This window comes from Parasteatoda tepidariorum, chromosome 3 (assembly GCF_982258835.1).
Source record: "Parasteatoda tepidariorum strain Cologne lab strain chromosome 3, Ptep-v5.0, whole genome shotgun sequence".
NCBI lineage: Eukaryota > Metazoa > Arthropoda > Arachnida > Araneae > Theridiidae > Parasteatoda > Parasteatoda tepidariorum.
This window is the reverse complement of record NC_141757.1, coordinates 24,192,046-24,206,309: the sequence shown is the minus strand read 5'-3', so window position 1 is coordinate 24,206,309 and position 14,264 is coordinate 24,192,046. Positions and strand designations below refer to the sequence as shown.

Below are 14,264 nucleotides of genomic sequence, written 5' to 3'. Positions count from 1 at the left end.
TGTTTTTTAATGTCTTCTGACCTAATTTAATTTAATTTCCAGTTGGTAGCTAACTGATAAATTGGGTCCTTGTCTTTACGAATTCATAAAGAATGAAAACTAAGATTTTATTTTTAGTTAGTAATAGTTATTTTAGTTATTGTTTTTAAATAGTATTAAGCATTATTAATATATTTTATATCAGCTTTGATTGACATGAATTTAAAAAAAAAAATCACTTAAAAAAAAAAAAAAAAAAAAAACAGAATTTTAGCCAATCTTGCTGAAGACAATAAGAGATGGTTGCAGTAAAGAGGAGCTCAGATTTTTTATTGGAGATCTGAGCTTAAAGAAAAGCCCAAGATCTACGAGTTCTTTGAGCCAGGTGTACAAAAACCAAAATTTGTGAAGAAAAAAGTTAAGCATGATAAATTATTTGAGATGAATAATGAGATTTAATACCTTCTACATTCCATGTATGTTATTTTTTATTACAATGTTTACATTAATAAACTGTACCAAAATTTTTTTTCTTAATTTTAGTTTTATTTTAAAGTAGTACTGCAACCCAGAATCAATATCCAGATCAGCTTAATGATCTTAGAAGGAACCTCTGGTCTATGCTTCGATGAAAGACCACAAGGCCAAAACCATCTCACATCTTGCTCAATATTAGAGAAATTAGGAAGATTTCAACACCGATTTTTAAATTTTTATAAAGCTATTTAAAAAACAAACAAATTACATAAATTTGTTTAACAGCGATAGTAAAAGGATTTCTCCAACAGGACTATCTTAATGTTAACACTATAACAGATGCAATCGAAGTGAATATTTTCATTATGAAGATATTACTTATTTTCAACTTTATTGTTTTTGTTTTTTTAAATTAAGCGGATGTTTTGAAATAAATAATTTGATTACAGGAAATAAATAAATAAAGTATAATCAGTCATAAGTAATAATTTTAAGAATAAGAGATCTCAGACTACACTCAATTGTTCATAGAAATAAGTCAGAAAATAGGAAAAACCTTCCTTTCTTTTTTCAGAAAGCAAAGAATTTATCTATTAATTGGTTGGGCAAAGATTAATAGCAAAAATTCTCTTAATGATAACATTAAGAGAAATTTAAGAGGAATTACGTGGAAATAAAGTCCACTAAATTTTACTTTCTTAATTAGCTCTTTTATAAGTTATATATTTACTACTAAATGCTATGAAATTATAATTTTGGCAAAGTTGTTTACATTTTTCTAAAAGTGTCTTATTATTGATAGAACACAGAGTTGTTTTATAAATTATTTTATTGAGCATTTTCAAGTAAATAATTCAGAATTCCTTGTTACATTAAGAAGACATGCATATGACAAGTAATACACAGATATGAAATACTTTTTTTTTACAATTTAAATAATCAACTTTATTTACAATATAAAGAAACTAAAAGTAAAAATACTGTGTCATTTGCACTCTTACAAGAGAAAGCATAATGAATTTAAAGTAGATTTTTTAAAACTATAAACTTTTTTTTTAATTTAAAAAAGTTAAAACAGAAACTTTGTGATGGTACTCGCATACTTTTTACTGTCCAGACACTTTTTTTTAACATGAATTAGATTTTTCTTTTTAAATTTTGAAACTATTATTAATTTTTATAAAAAACAAACTGCTAAGCACTAGTTTTTCATGTAATAAAACAAGGAAAAACAACCTCAGAGTTCAGAAAAAGTCCGGAGAAATGCTCAAAGAGTTACTTAAAAAAAAAAAAGAAAAAAGTTGTAAATGATAGTTATAATAACTACGTAAATACAAAAAGAAAGATAAAAATATATCTTTAAAATTAATTTAATTTCAATATTTATTAACATGTAAAAATAAAAAATCCTATGCATGATTACAATGTAACAGATATAACACAATATCTTGAGGTACATACCGAACTAAATTTTTCTTGGTAATAATTAGTTTTTCCTCAAAATTTGCTTTATATTTTATTATCTGTTTAAACAACTATCAACAACTTTATATTTTTTACCTACCATTATCTTTAATTTGAAAAATCTACTTTAAGTCATCATCTTTCTAATGAAATGAAATCTGCATCATAATACCTGCACAATTCTCAAAAAACATTTTTATCATAATACAATCAAATGTTGAAAATATTGATTAATTTTAAAATAAATTGAATCAACATTCCATAAAATTTATTTAAATATTATCATTCGTATTTACTCATGACTTTTTTTCTTGTACAAATCTAAAACAAAAAACAAATGTTCTCAATCATAAAAACAATCACAAATCTCTTACAAATTGATAAAAATAATCAATTTCATGAAATAATAACAAATAAAATACTCTTAAATGTCTTAGAAAAACAAAACAAAATTTCAAAACATACAGATATATTTATGTGTTACTTTTATTGACTATTAATGATGTAAATTTTTAAAAGAAATTTATCATATTTTATCAAAATGATAATTTAAAGAAAATTCTACAAAACATTTATTTGTTTAATTTTACCTTTTTGTGCATGCTTTCTAATTTTAAAAGAGTACAAAGATAAAATATTAAAATTACCAGATTGTGGGAAAAACAATTTAAAAAGATACTGACACTAAAACTTGTAGACAGCAAACCACCAAGCTGTAATCTATTTAGAAATAGACACAACACACAACATTGATAAAGTGCATAGTCTTGATTAAATCTAAAGTTTCTTTTATAGAACATATAATAAAAATATCACACCAGATTTAGCAATACTTAATTAAAAAATATATATTATTAATAATGACCCTTCTAACTATAAAATATTCAACAATAAAATAGCATAAAAAATATTGATAATTTCATCAATTAAACATAATAAACTTTTTGCTTATTAACTGAAGTATTCAATAAATCTTATATATAATAATATTTATTATAATATTATAATAATATTTTTAATATTTATTATAATATTATAATAATATTTTTCTTATTATAATAATATTTTTAAATCTTTAAATTGTGTTTGCTACTTTGATCGTATGTCCATATTAATTATACATACATATTAATTATGTCCATATTAATTATTTGTCAGCACCAATGATATTTGTCTATTTTAAGTAGTGTAGAACAGTTTCATTCTTAAGACAATATTGTGTTTGTATGTTATCTTAGTGATTAAAATCTATAGAAATTTTCCGATATGAAATTACACTAATGTTCATCCGCTTCTGAATAAATAGGAAAATCTACCAAGTCCAATTTTTCAATCGTCTTATACGAAGGGTATAGTCCACTTTTTTTAGTTCTTCGATTCAAACCCTTAGAATAACCATCCCAATGATTTCCAGCAATTCCAACGATATCTCCTTTTACCATTGAAATTTCATTAGAGTTGCGGGCTGTGTGATTAAAAATGGCTAGCTGATTGTGGTCATTTTGACCTCCAAAATAAAATATATCATCCAAGGAGCGAAAGTAAGACGATGCATCTGGATGGAAGTTTTGCATGATTTCGTATGCAAGACGGCAAACCTGAGATGAAAATGTGCAAACTAAATAATCACATTTTGACAGCATGTGGATGTCGATAATTACTCCTTTTAAAGACTCAGTAGAATAACGTTGACCAACCGATGCACTTTTAGCCACATCCGGATCTCCATAAAATATGTAGTCTGGATATTTTTTCCTACTTTCGGCCAACAAAGTGGGATCGTCTGTAGCAAGATAAACTCTTCTTTTGTCCACCGAGCTCTTAAGTTCTAGAAGACGGAAGTAATCTTCGACGTGTTCCATGTACTCTTCGATGGAATGAAATTGAGCTTCGGTACCAATCTTGTCAGTTCTACGAACATGAATGCCAACAACAGGATGCACTATGTCCATTTTTTCTTCTACTTTTTCCAAAAGTGTTTTCATAAATTCTTGAGGTCTAAGAAGATACTTCACAAATTGAGATATCCACCAAACAACAGGGTTACCATGCAACCTTACAATTCTTTCAGAGAGGTCTTTAGGAATGGCTAAAGGCAAATAAATTGGACGAGGCCTTACGTTATCAATAATTGGAAGATCAACCACCTGTGTGGAGTCTGAACCAGGCCAAGTTGCCCGAGAAGAGCCACTATCGTCTTTGCATGTGTCACTAATAGGAAGAAAAACAGACTCCCATCCTTTAGAAGCATATCTCCAATTGTTTGAGCGTAAAATAAGGGTACGTTTTGTACCATAAGCCACTATAAAACAATAAACAGCATGATGAATCTGGCAACCATATCCACAACCCTTATTCAAATTGCACAAAAGTTTCTTGGCAGAAGAGCAATCCTTAGGATTTTGCAGATAATGCAATCGCTTTTGAACAATATCACCCAGTTCTCGTGCCTCTTTTTCACGCCACTTATTTAAACCATCTAAATTTTTAAATTTATTGAGGTTTGAAAGTAGAACTCTTTTGTAATTATTTGCATCTTCCATAAGCAGAGATACTTTTTTAGATTTGTCAGCACCTAACGAGACATTTAATTTTTTCAACTCCGCATTTAAATAATAACCCATTTCAAGCACACCATCTTCAATAAGCCTCCTAGTTTCTTCAAATTCTTTTGAAGGCTCTCTCATCATCACATTTTTACCACTTTGTTCTTGCATAAAAGTGCCTTCTTTTGTTTTTAAATTATCCTTCGATGATAAGGAGATAAGCTTTTCATTTTTCTCAGAGCTAGATGATAGCTGCAGGGAATTTAAAAGGGATTTTAACTCCTCATTCTGAAGTTTTAAAGCTTCTAATTCACCAAGTGCTCGAGACAATCTGACAAGAATCTGTTCTTCTGGCTCATTGTTATGGAACATAGGTCCACTTAAAAGTATAATAACTATTAGCCATGCTGCTAGAAATCCTATTATTACCCTTCCAATAGTAAATACTACCATCTTCTTAGTTAGATTGGTTAACTAATATGTATGTAAATCAAATAAAAATATATCGTGTTAATGAGATACTAGATAAAGAATATTGTGTTAGGTAAAGGAATGATTTCCATACAATCTCTAAATAGAAAATAGTGGGATTTTTTTACTTTAGCAGTACAGTTTTTTATAGATATATTTATACCTCTTTAGTCAAATTGTACTTCTTGCTTTGAGGGAAAATCGAGGAGCCATACGCAAAGAGTAGAGAAAAATGCTGAGGAAATTTGGAAAGAATATGATCGAAAACTTTTGCAGACATCGGCATTGTAGGGATGATATCTTTAGTTAGAGAAAATATGCTGAGATTACAATTGTTTAACCTAAATCGGTATCAAGATAAGTTTGTTTCAACTTTTTAATAAATCGAAAGATTTTTCATTCTTAATTAATTCAAATTATTTACATTTTGTATAATAACAAAGTAAACAACGAACTTAACAAATTATGCAATTAATAAAATTTATTATTCTGACGCGTTTAGTCAATAAATATTTATACTTCGGGTAAATGCGAAGTACTCCCTTCATACACTATTGCTCCTTTCTAAAAAAAAATCAAAAATTAAATGCTTTGACATGAAAGTGCTAAATTTAAAATAAAATTTAGTAATTGGGTTAAGAATTTTTTTTTAAATAAAATTTTTAATCAGATTGAAGAAACAAACTAAATTTTATTTTGACTTATCCTAGCGGCATTTTATCGAAACAATTGTTTTACACATCGATCCAATTTCAAATCTTTACTTTTGCATGTTTTCTCTTTTTTCTACAGCGACATCTACTGGCAGTAATCTTTATATATTGTCTTGTACTGACAATCGTAAACATTGAGTAGTCAGTGATAAAACTGTCAGCGGAAGCGGCGTAAATAACGGAGCAGCTCGATGTAGACTACTTATAACATTAAGTTTACACAGTTTTTATTTCGTTTTTAAATTTTAATTTTCTGCTTTTGATTGTTATATGCAAAATAACTAATGATGAGTGACGCTAACGAGGAAACCTTGGTGCTTGACAAGAGGCAAGAAAAAACACCTATGTTTGTTTATGTTGTTGCTTCCTTGTCAGCTGTGGGGGGCTTACTTTTTGGTTATGATACAGGTGTTGTATCAGGGGCTATGATTTTATTGAGGGATTATTTTAATTTAGACTCGACAATGCAAGGTGTTGTCGTTAGTGTCACAATCATTGCTGCTTGGGTAACTTGCTTATGTGCTGGACATCTATCAGATAGATATGGTAGAAAATTCGTAATTATTTCAGCAAGTATTGTTTTTTCGATTGGTTCTGTTCTTATGGGCATTTCTGCAAATATTGGCATGCTTCTTGCTGGGAGAGTCATTGTTGGCATGGGAATAGGTGAGTTGATTTCAAACTTTGATATGTGTCATTCGAAACTTTTATTTATTATGTTGTTTCATCATTGTCATAGTAAATGATTTAAATGCTCATTTACGTGTAGTAAAAGTATAAGATTCCTGATTTTAAGCATTCAAGCTTTGTGAAATATTGTTAGAGTTTTCAATGGGAAACTTGAGTACTTAAAAGGCTAGAGGCAATATAAGCCATCTTTTCAAATTGTACTTGTGTGCCTCGCTTTTTTGGTGAGCACCATCTCTCTGCAGGCATTAAGTTATTTCTCTGTTTTGTGCTGTCATTTAGCAAGAAATTTCGAAAACTTGAAAAGTACCTGTCTGGAAACAATACTACTTACCAGTTTGAAGTAATGATATCTACTTTCGAAAAAATACTATTATATATTGCCCCAAACCCTTTAATTTATAATATAATATGTATATAAAAATAAATTGCAAAATTTGTTTTGCACTTTTATATTCTCTCTAAGTTTAAATGAAAAGACAAGGTCACATTTTTATCATAAGGTTTTCTCTTATTGATATTTATTGCATAATCTAGACAAATAAATTTTATGACTGATATCTGAATCTATTTTGAAGAGTTAGATTTAAAATATGGGATTTAAGAATCTATGAAGTATATCTAAGAATAAAGAATAAGATTTAATTAAAATATTATCTTACTAAAAACTTATTGGTACATAGAAGAAACGTTTATCCATTGATCTTCTAACAATTTAATTTTATAGCAAAAAATTCACTTTTATTTTATCTTTTTAATTTATTCCATTGCAGTAAATTTTAATATCTCATAATCATTTAAATTAATTTATTATCTATTGAGTGAAATTTTAAAGATTGCTAAGGTTTTATTAAAAACACTATATTCTCCTTCTCAAAAGAGTAATAATTATTATAACTGCGATCAATTAAGTAATCTTTTTCTTATTTACTGCAATAGAGTTGTAGTTATATGGTAGTAAATGTTACATTAGAAATTTAAGTAATTAAAGTTTAAAATGAAAAAAATATAATTTTACTATGACAAGTATTCATTTTAAGTCATTTTCTAACTAACATAGGTTTTATACTTTTTAATATTATTTTATCTACAATTTAAAAGAAAATCAACTATATTCTTTTTTTTTTAAAGTTAATTTTTTATTGTGATAATTTTGCTAATTTCATGAAATTACAAATATTTTTATCTTTCTCGTTAAATACATAAATTGAATTTATAACCTTAAAATGCTAATTTGAAAAAAATTCTGTTAATATTTTCTCCTAATTTCTCTTTAATTTTCACACTTTTCCTGTTTTTATTCTTTTTTTTTTAAGACTGAATTATAAATTGTGATTTGATTGCTTCGTAACAGATTTATGAGCTTTATTATTTTTTTAATCAGAAGACAAAAAAAAAAAAAAAAAACACTTTAAGATTTAGAAAATGTGCAATTTTGCCTGCTTTTTTATAATAATTTGAAAATATTTTTGAGAAATGCTGGTTTTTCCAACATTATTCGAAAGTAATAATAATTTGTTTTAAAAATTTATGTCTAATATTCATATAAGACTGTTTCAAAATAAAACGAGTTATGATTTTGTATTTTAATCTATAATTTTAAAAAAACTTCTTTAAGAAATTTTTTTTGGGTAAAATGTTACTGCTTTAAACTTTTATTAAATAAATTTTTTCTTTAAATTTTTTCTAAATAAATAAATTTTTTCTAAACTCTTACGTTGCCCATAGATAGGAAACTAGTTAACTGACGCACAAAAGAATTTTATTTTATAACCACTATTGAACAGCCGACAAACTTTTGGGTTTAATACTACTTATGTTCTACTCCATAGCCTTATAATTTTAAACCCAATCCAGAAGACAAGGAAACTCGTGGGTCAAGGTATTGGGTGAAATTATCCCTCATGGAGGACTTTTTGATGAAACTAACTCGCATTTGCGAAAACTTCAAAACCTCCCACAGTTAGCCTGACGGCTGGAGGATTCTAACTGATGATCTGTCTACCACTGAGGATGTTTTATGTAAGCACTGTGGTTGGTGCAAGTTTGGTGGAGAATTCGTGTCGACCAGCCATTGCTGGGATTCGAACTCAGTTCATTTCATTGGAAGGCGAATGTTCTATCCTATCAGCTACCGCAGCCCACACAAAAAAATTAATGATTTTTTTTTTAAAAAAAACTTATTTGTTTGTGGGAATTAAAGATTACTGAGGATAAAATATTTCTATTCTTTCCAAACCGCCTTTTTAAAAAAAAAAAATTATTATTATTATTTTAGCAACCTTATACATATTTTAATTTTAAATTATAGTTTTATGTATGTGTCAGTGTAATTTTTTTTAATGATTTTTGTGCTATATGAGCTATGAATTTAATTTTTTTCATTCTTAGATATATTTATTTGCAATTAGTGATACTCAGCAACTTAATGTACCAATAACATTAGCGAAATTCATAATAGTATTATGTTTTGAATTAATACCTGGATCCTTTGCCATTTGCACCTAGGTAGCTGCTGTGCAATGCTTCGATGATTTTTAAAAAATATTTTAAAAAGATTTTATGAATTTAGAAAAAAATTTTTTTAAATGTTTTTGCAAACACTTTGTAAAATATTTTTGCCAATTTAAAATGATGCAGTTAATGCTAATTTGTTTTTAAATTTAAAAGTTAAATGAAATCGGATGGCGATGTTTTATGTTTGAATTCTTAATTAAGCGTACGGGCTAATGACGAATAAAACATGTGCAACGCAAAATGTAAAAATCAAAGTTGTTCGATTGTCGAAGATCAAGGTAAAAGCTTTTTGCTTTTATCTACAATGTAGAAGACAAAAATATGAAGCAGCAGAAAATTTACATGAACTGTTATAGCGATAAGAAAGTGAAAGTTTCATTGCCATTAAGACTAGTCTAGAATATTCGTTTCTTAGACATACACATTGCCATCTTGGACGTCTAAAAATATCTAGAAATTTTTGCACAAATTTCGTCATTTAACTACTTTGAGCTCTAAATTAACGTTTTTTTAAGAACTTAATAACATTAAAGTGTTTATTTTAAATTATTAGGGATCGTTTTAAGTAAATTTGAGATCGTTTACTAATCCTCCTTAAAATATTTTATTGTTATAATAGACCCTCCTTAAAATATATTATTATTGAAAAGTTCCCTTCACTAAATATTTTATTGTTGAAATGGAATCTTCGCAAACTATTTTATTGTTGAAATGGAATCTTCGCAAACTATTTTATTTTTGAAATGGATCCTTCGCAAAATATTTTATTGTTGAAATGGATCCTTTGCAAAATGTTTCGTGTGATTAAAAACGTACCTTTTTACCAAATTAATTTGAAAAGCTGATTCAATGACGCTCTTAGTTTATTATTTTCGACTTCTTAGAAGACCTCTCCCCCCCCCCCCCCACTTAAAACGTGATCTTATTTTCACATATTCACAAAAGAAAGAAGAAAAAAACGACTATGCAAAAAGAACCAGACTTATTTTTTTCCAAAACAAGACCTTTTTTCCAAAAGTCTGATCAGACCACTGGTGTTGAAATTTTTCACGAAAACGCACGTTCACATATTCTGGAATAGAATTAATGAATTTTTGTTGTGTTAGAATCCTAGCTAGTTAAAGTGATGAAAATAGAGCAATGAAATTTTGCCGAAAAATAGCTTAATTCATTTAACCTTATTTCATTTTCTTTCTTAAATGATTTTTTTCTCTTCGTTTTAAACTTTTAGAGGCTTAAAAAAAATCGAAAATAAATAGTAGTCGTCTTGCCTTAAAAGCATTTAATTTCTTTGATGCCAATTTTTGATTACTAATTAACTCTTCTGTATTTTTCTTGCGTTTTTCTACAGCTTTTCATAATTTTAAATGCCTTAATTTTGTGCAAATCGGGAGAAAATAATCGCTCTTTCCATACTTTGAAAGCAGCGGTTATGATAATTTTTTTTTTTTTTTTTTTTTTTTTTTTTTGAGTTTACTTTATTTTTTCTGTATATCATTAAAATAAAAATCAAGTCGTCTTACAGTTTTGTGCATTCTTATTGGACTGAAAAGAAAAATTACATGATATGATGGTTTGTACACAAAAATATCCTGGTTTCTTAGATTTTCATCAGTATAAAATTAAGTTATAACTATTTTTATTTGTAGATTATTAATTATCATTATTCAACGATATTTAATTGTGATATTTATCGTTCTTTCTCATTATTATTCTCCATTATTATTATTACGTTTATTATTTTGGTAATTATTCAAAATTAAAGGATTGAAGCTAAAAGTGCTGCATCATTATCATATTACAGTGTACTCTCGATATCTCCAAGTTAAAAGGACGCTAAAAGATTTCGAGATTACAAGATCAGAACTAAATATGTTCTAAAAAGTAGATACATGAAACATAAGAATAACTTTTAATAAATATGTATGTTATAGTAGACAATAAGTCTAAGTGCAACAATGATAATTTTATTTTTAAAACAAAGACAAAAATGATTAGGCATTAAATAGAAAAAAATTAGTTTACATTAAACTTAAAATGTGATTTTTCCGAAGAAAAAAAATGAATTTCTATTTCGAAAAAAAATTTGACACAACATGGTTTTCAGAAGAAACTCTTCGACATAGGAATTGAAATTTACATTAGGTTGATATATAATGCTAATGGGAATTTTTTTTTTATTTTATATAACAAGGTTTTCGAGTTATCGAGAGTATTCTGTATAAAGTTATCTAATTTTATTATACAATAATTTTAAGTTTTAATATCTTATAAACATTCATTTTTTGACAAGTGATTACTTTTATAATAAATTTTGTGTAAAAACTATGTTTAAACAACGTGGTGCTACAAATTTATAAATACTTTTACTACGACGCTCTTCAAACAATAAAAGTGCATGACGTCATCCAATATTTTTTTTAGCAACCTCTCTGATGTATTTTTACAAGAAACTATTGTTGGAACCACAAAGCGGAGAATGAACGCCTTGTAAATATGTACAGATGTCCCATTAGTCGTTTTGTTTAGTTATTGCTAATAAATCTTCCTATCCGATCAATAGTACTGCCCTGGCGACCGAATAATTACAACAATAGTTGATATTTATAGCGGGCCTGACTGTATTTTCCATGTTCTATCAGATGCTGGTAGCGCGATCGTTAATATTATAGTTCAAGTGTATTGTTATTAATTTCTCGCCTGTCTTACTAATTCAATGTAATTCACATCTGCTGTTCTTGACTACTGCATGAATATGTTAATCACCCTTAGTAATCCAGGCGTTAGCAATTATTTGCATTGTTAATAAATCAATCCTGTCTATGGCAGCTGAGAAAGTGTAATTTATTCAGAGGGGAAAGAGAAAGTCGTCAATGAGATTTAAATTTTCTTATTCACACACCTTTTAGAAAGAATACTTTTCTCAACAATGCGATCCTTGCCGTTATCTTTATAATATGTTATCTTATTGTGTTATCTATAATTTTATCTTCACGTTTTCGAAATGGGTTATAATTATTCCCTTTTAAACTTAAAATTCCGAGCTAAATCAAGTAGTCATTTTTTTTAATATTGTATTATTTTTGAAATTAACAAATAAAATTAAGAAATTGTTATTGTACAATATTTTGGTTTTATTTTAATTTTTTTCTCGTAAGTTTTATGAGTGGATATTATCTTAAATTGTATTATGAGTTTTTTCTTAGTTCTTCTGATAAAGACGTGTTTTGATGTTATTGGGATTGCAATTTTTTTTTAAAATCTGAAACTATGTTCCTAACCTCCTATAAACCTCCCTCCAAGAACTTATCATTAATAATTAGTAAGAATTGAGTATAGAATGTTTACTATTTATCTTTTATCTGCGATGTATTATCATGTGTCGTTCATGGGTTGCAATAATGCCAGTGGCACAACTAAAAAAACACGCGTTTTGAACTAAGAACAGGTGTAAATATGAAAATGCACATTCTTTCAGCAGCAATGCTAGCACAACTCATAATTCAACTTGAAGGTAATCTTCGTTTAAGCAAACTGAAGCATTTCTTATGCATTTTCCTTAGCAATGAAAACTTTAAACCCACTTATCTCAAAACATGATTTTTTGAGTTGTGCCGCTATTGCAGCCCATGAGCGATATATAATTAGTACCTACTCTTTTACGATGTTGTTGTTAATATTTGTAGACTAGCACAACAAAATATGACTATTACATTAGAATCTTTTTTTAGGTGACAGTTTTGTCTTGTTTATTGGTTTTCTCAGTGAAATTAAATTTCTTACAAAAATATTTTTTATTTAGAAAAATGCTAGTTTTGAGAAGTTTTTATTGATTCTATTAATTACGATAGCTAACTATTTTAAGTAGGGGCAAGAGAAGGTTAATTACTTTGGTTTTATAAAAAAAAATACTCTTAGAATTTTTAAAGTTGTGAATTTCGATTCATGTATAGGTTGTGCATCAGTTTTTTGAGAGACACCATGAGGCCTACAATTCAACTATTTCCTTTTTACAATCTTTTCTGCAATTCGCAATAATGTTACTTTTCTTAAAATATTCATCAAATCAAAAATATTCAAAATATTTATATAAAAAGAAAATAAATATTGATAAAATAGCATGACATTATTGTAATTTATTTCCATTGTTAATTATAAATTTATTTTATAAATTAAATCGTAATATCAAATTCGTAAAAATATGTTGTCTAAATTAATAATTTTTATGGATTTCATTATTTTTTCTTTAATAATTCATTATTTCATTTTTTAATAGCACCTGCTTGTTAATAGTTACATTTTTTTCTTTTAAAAAGGATTGATAATTGCATTATTTCTTTTAATAGTACCCAACATAATTTTTTTCTAATAATGGTAATTCATTTTATTTACAATATTGGTAATTCACTTTTTTGTAATATTAGTAATTCGTAATAATTTCATTATTTTTTCTATTAAAATTGAAATAATCTAATTTTTTAACGATAATTCAGAATTATTCTTTCCGGAAAGAACGTTGTGCTTTCGGTCGAAGGAAATTTAACGCCTATTGGTTTTTGTATTTAAAAGGTGAGTTTAATAAGTGGCGTTTTAAGCTTTAGGAAATCGAACTTGCTATTATAGCATTCAAATTCTTTTTCCTTTTTTTTTAACACTGTGTAAGGGGAAAATTACATCGAAATTAATTATACATATAACTAAAAACTTTTATTACTTTGGTAAGTTATATAGTCTCGAGTTTCTAACTTCTAGGTTAAAATTACTTTACTTTTTTGCCTATTTCTAAACAATGTTAAGTGTAATTTTATAAAACAAACTTTGAAATTTGCACTTGTGGTTTAAAATTTAGAATCTGTATGCATAATTTCATTATAATCGGAAATTTTGTAGTTAAAAAAATTATTTTTGACGCATATTTTATATTAAATGAAAAGGAAAATAATTTTATCGGAAAAATCATTCGTATTGTTGATTTTAAGTATAAAATCTTGAAAATGTGAATTTTTTCTTTTGAATATTTTATTCTTGAGAAAAAACAAGCGACCCGGGGAAGCTCTGTAAAACTTGTTTTGCTGCGGGTATAGTTATGGAGCAGTGAAGATGTTTTGTAAAACTCGATGGGGAATTCAGAAAAAATGTTTTATTTGAAATATTTTAGAGTGTTGAAGAAAAGAGGGGGGAAGCAAAATTTTTGTGTTAATAAAAAAGGGTAAAAGCTGTTTCGCTTTGAATAATAAGATAATTATTTTTTACTATGTTTATTCTGCAATAGTTTTAAATGTTTACCAAAACTCAAACATCTTTGAAAGTTATTAATATAATTTAAATTGTTTCTCCCTAATTTTTTTTTATAACCTACAAATGTTCTGTAACTTTTTTTATTTTAAAAAGCAATTTTTAATTATGTTGT

At 27.0% G+C, this 14,264-nt stretch overlaps 3 protein-coding genes across 7 annotated transcripts in view; 1 reads left to right on the top strand and 2 right to left on the bottom strand.

Annotated features, from left to right (window-relative positions):
* LOC107438291 (phosphatidate cytidylyltransferase, mitochondrial) overlaps window positions 1–14,264 on the bottom strand; it is a 29,585-nt gene that overhangs the window by 14,444 nt on the left and 877 nt on the right. The window contains exon 1 of one of the 3 annotated variants that reach the window (XM_043044076.3): window positions 5,457–5,559. The exons of 1 other annotated variant lie outside the window; for it this stretch is intronic. Coding sequence is in view for 1 of the 2 variants with exons in the window: in XM_043044075.3 (XP_042900009.1) it covers window positions 5,101–5,223 (123 nt within the window). In the remaining variant the exon portion in view is untranslated. Of the gene's footprint in view, window positions 1–5,100; window positions 5,560–14,264 lie in introns of those variants that run through there. One more of the 3 variants, XM_043044075.3, reaches the window with a different exon arrangement.
* On the bottom strand, window positions 1,268–5,102 carry FucT6 (alpha-(1,6)-fucosyltransferase 8). The gene has a single exon (XM_016050528.5). The coding sequence runs from the start codon at window positions 4,917–4,919 to the stop codon at window positions 3,198–3,200; it is 1,722 nt and encodes a 573-aa protein (XP_015906014.2). The 5' UTR covers window positions 4,920–5,102; the 3' UTR covers window positions 1,268–3,197.
* The window catches only part of LOC107438289 (proton myo-inositol cotransporter), an 89,441-nt gene continuing 80,925 nt past the window's right edge, over window positions 5,749–14,264 (top strand). For 2 of the 3 annotated variants that reach the window (XM_021146292.4, XM_021146293.4), the window contains exon 1: window positions 5,759–6,316. In XM_021146292.4, the coding sequence (XP_021001951.1) occupies window positions 5,935–6,316 (382 nt within the window). In that variant the 5' untranslated portion in view covers window positions 5,759–5,934. Of the gene's footprint in view, window positions 6,317–14,264 lie in introns of all 3 variants that reach the window. The other variant, XM_021146291.4, reaches the window with a different exon arrangement.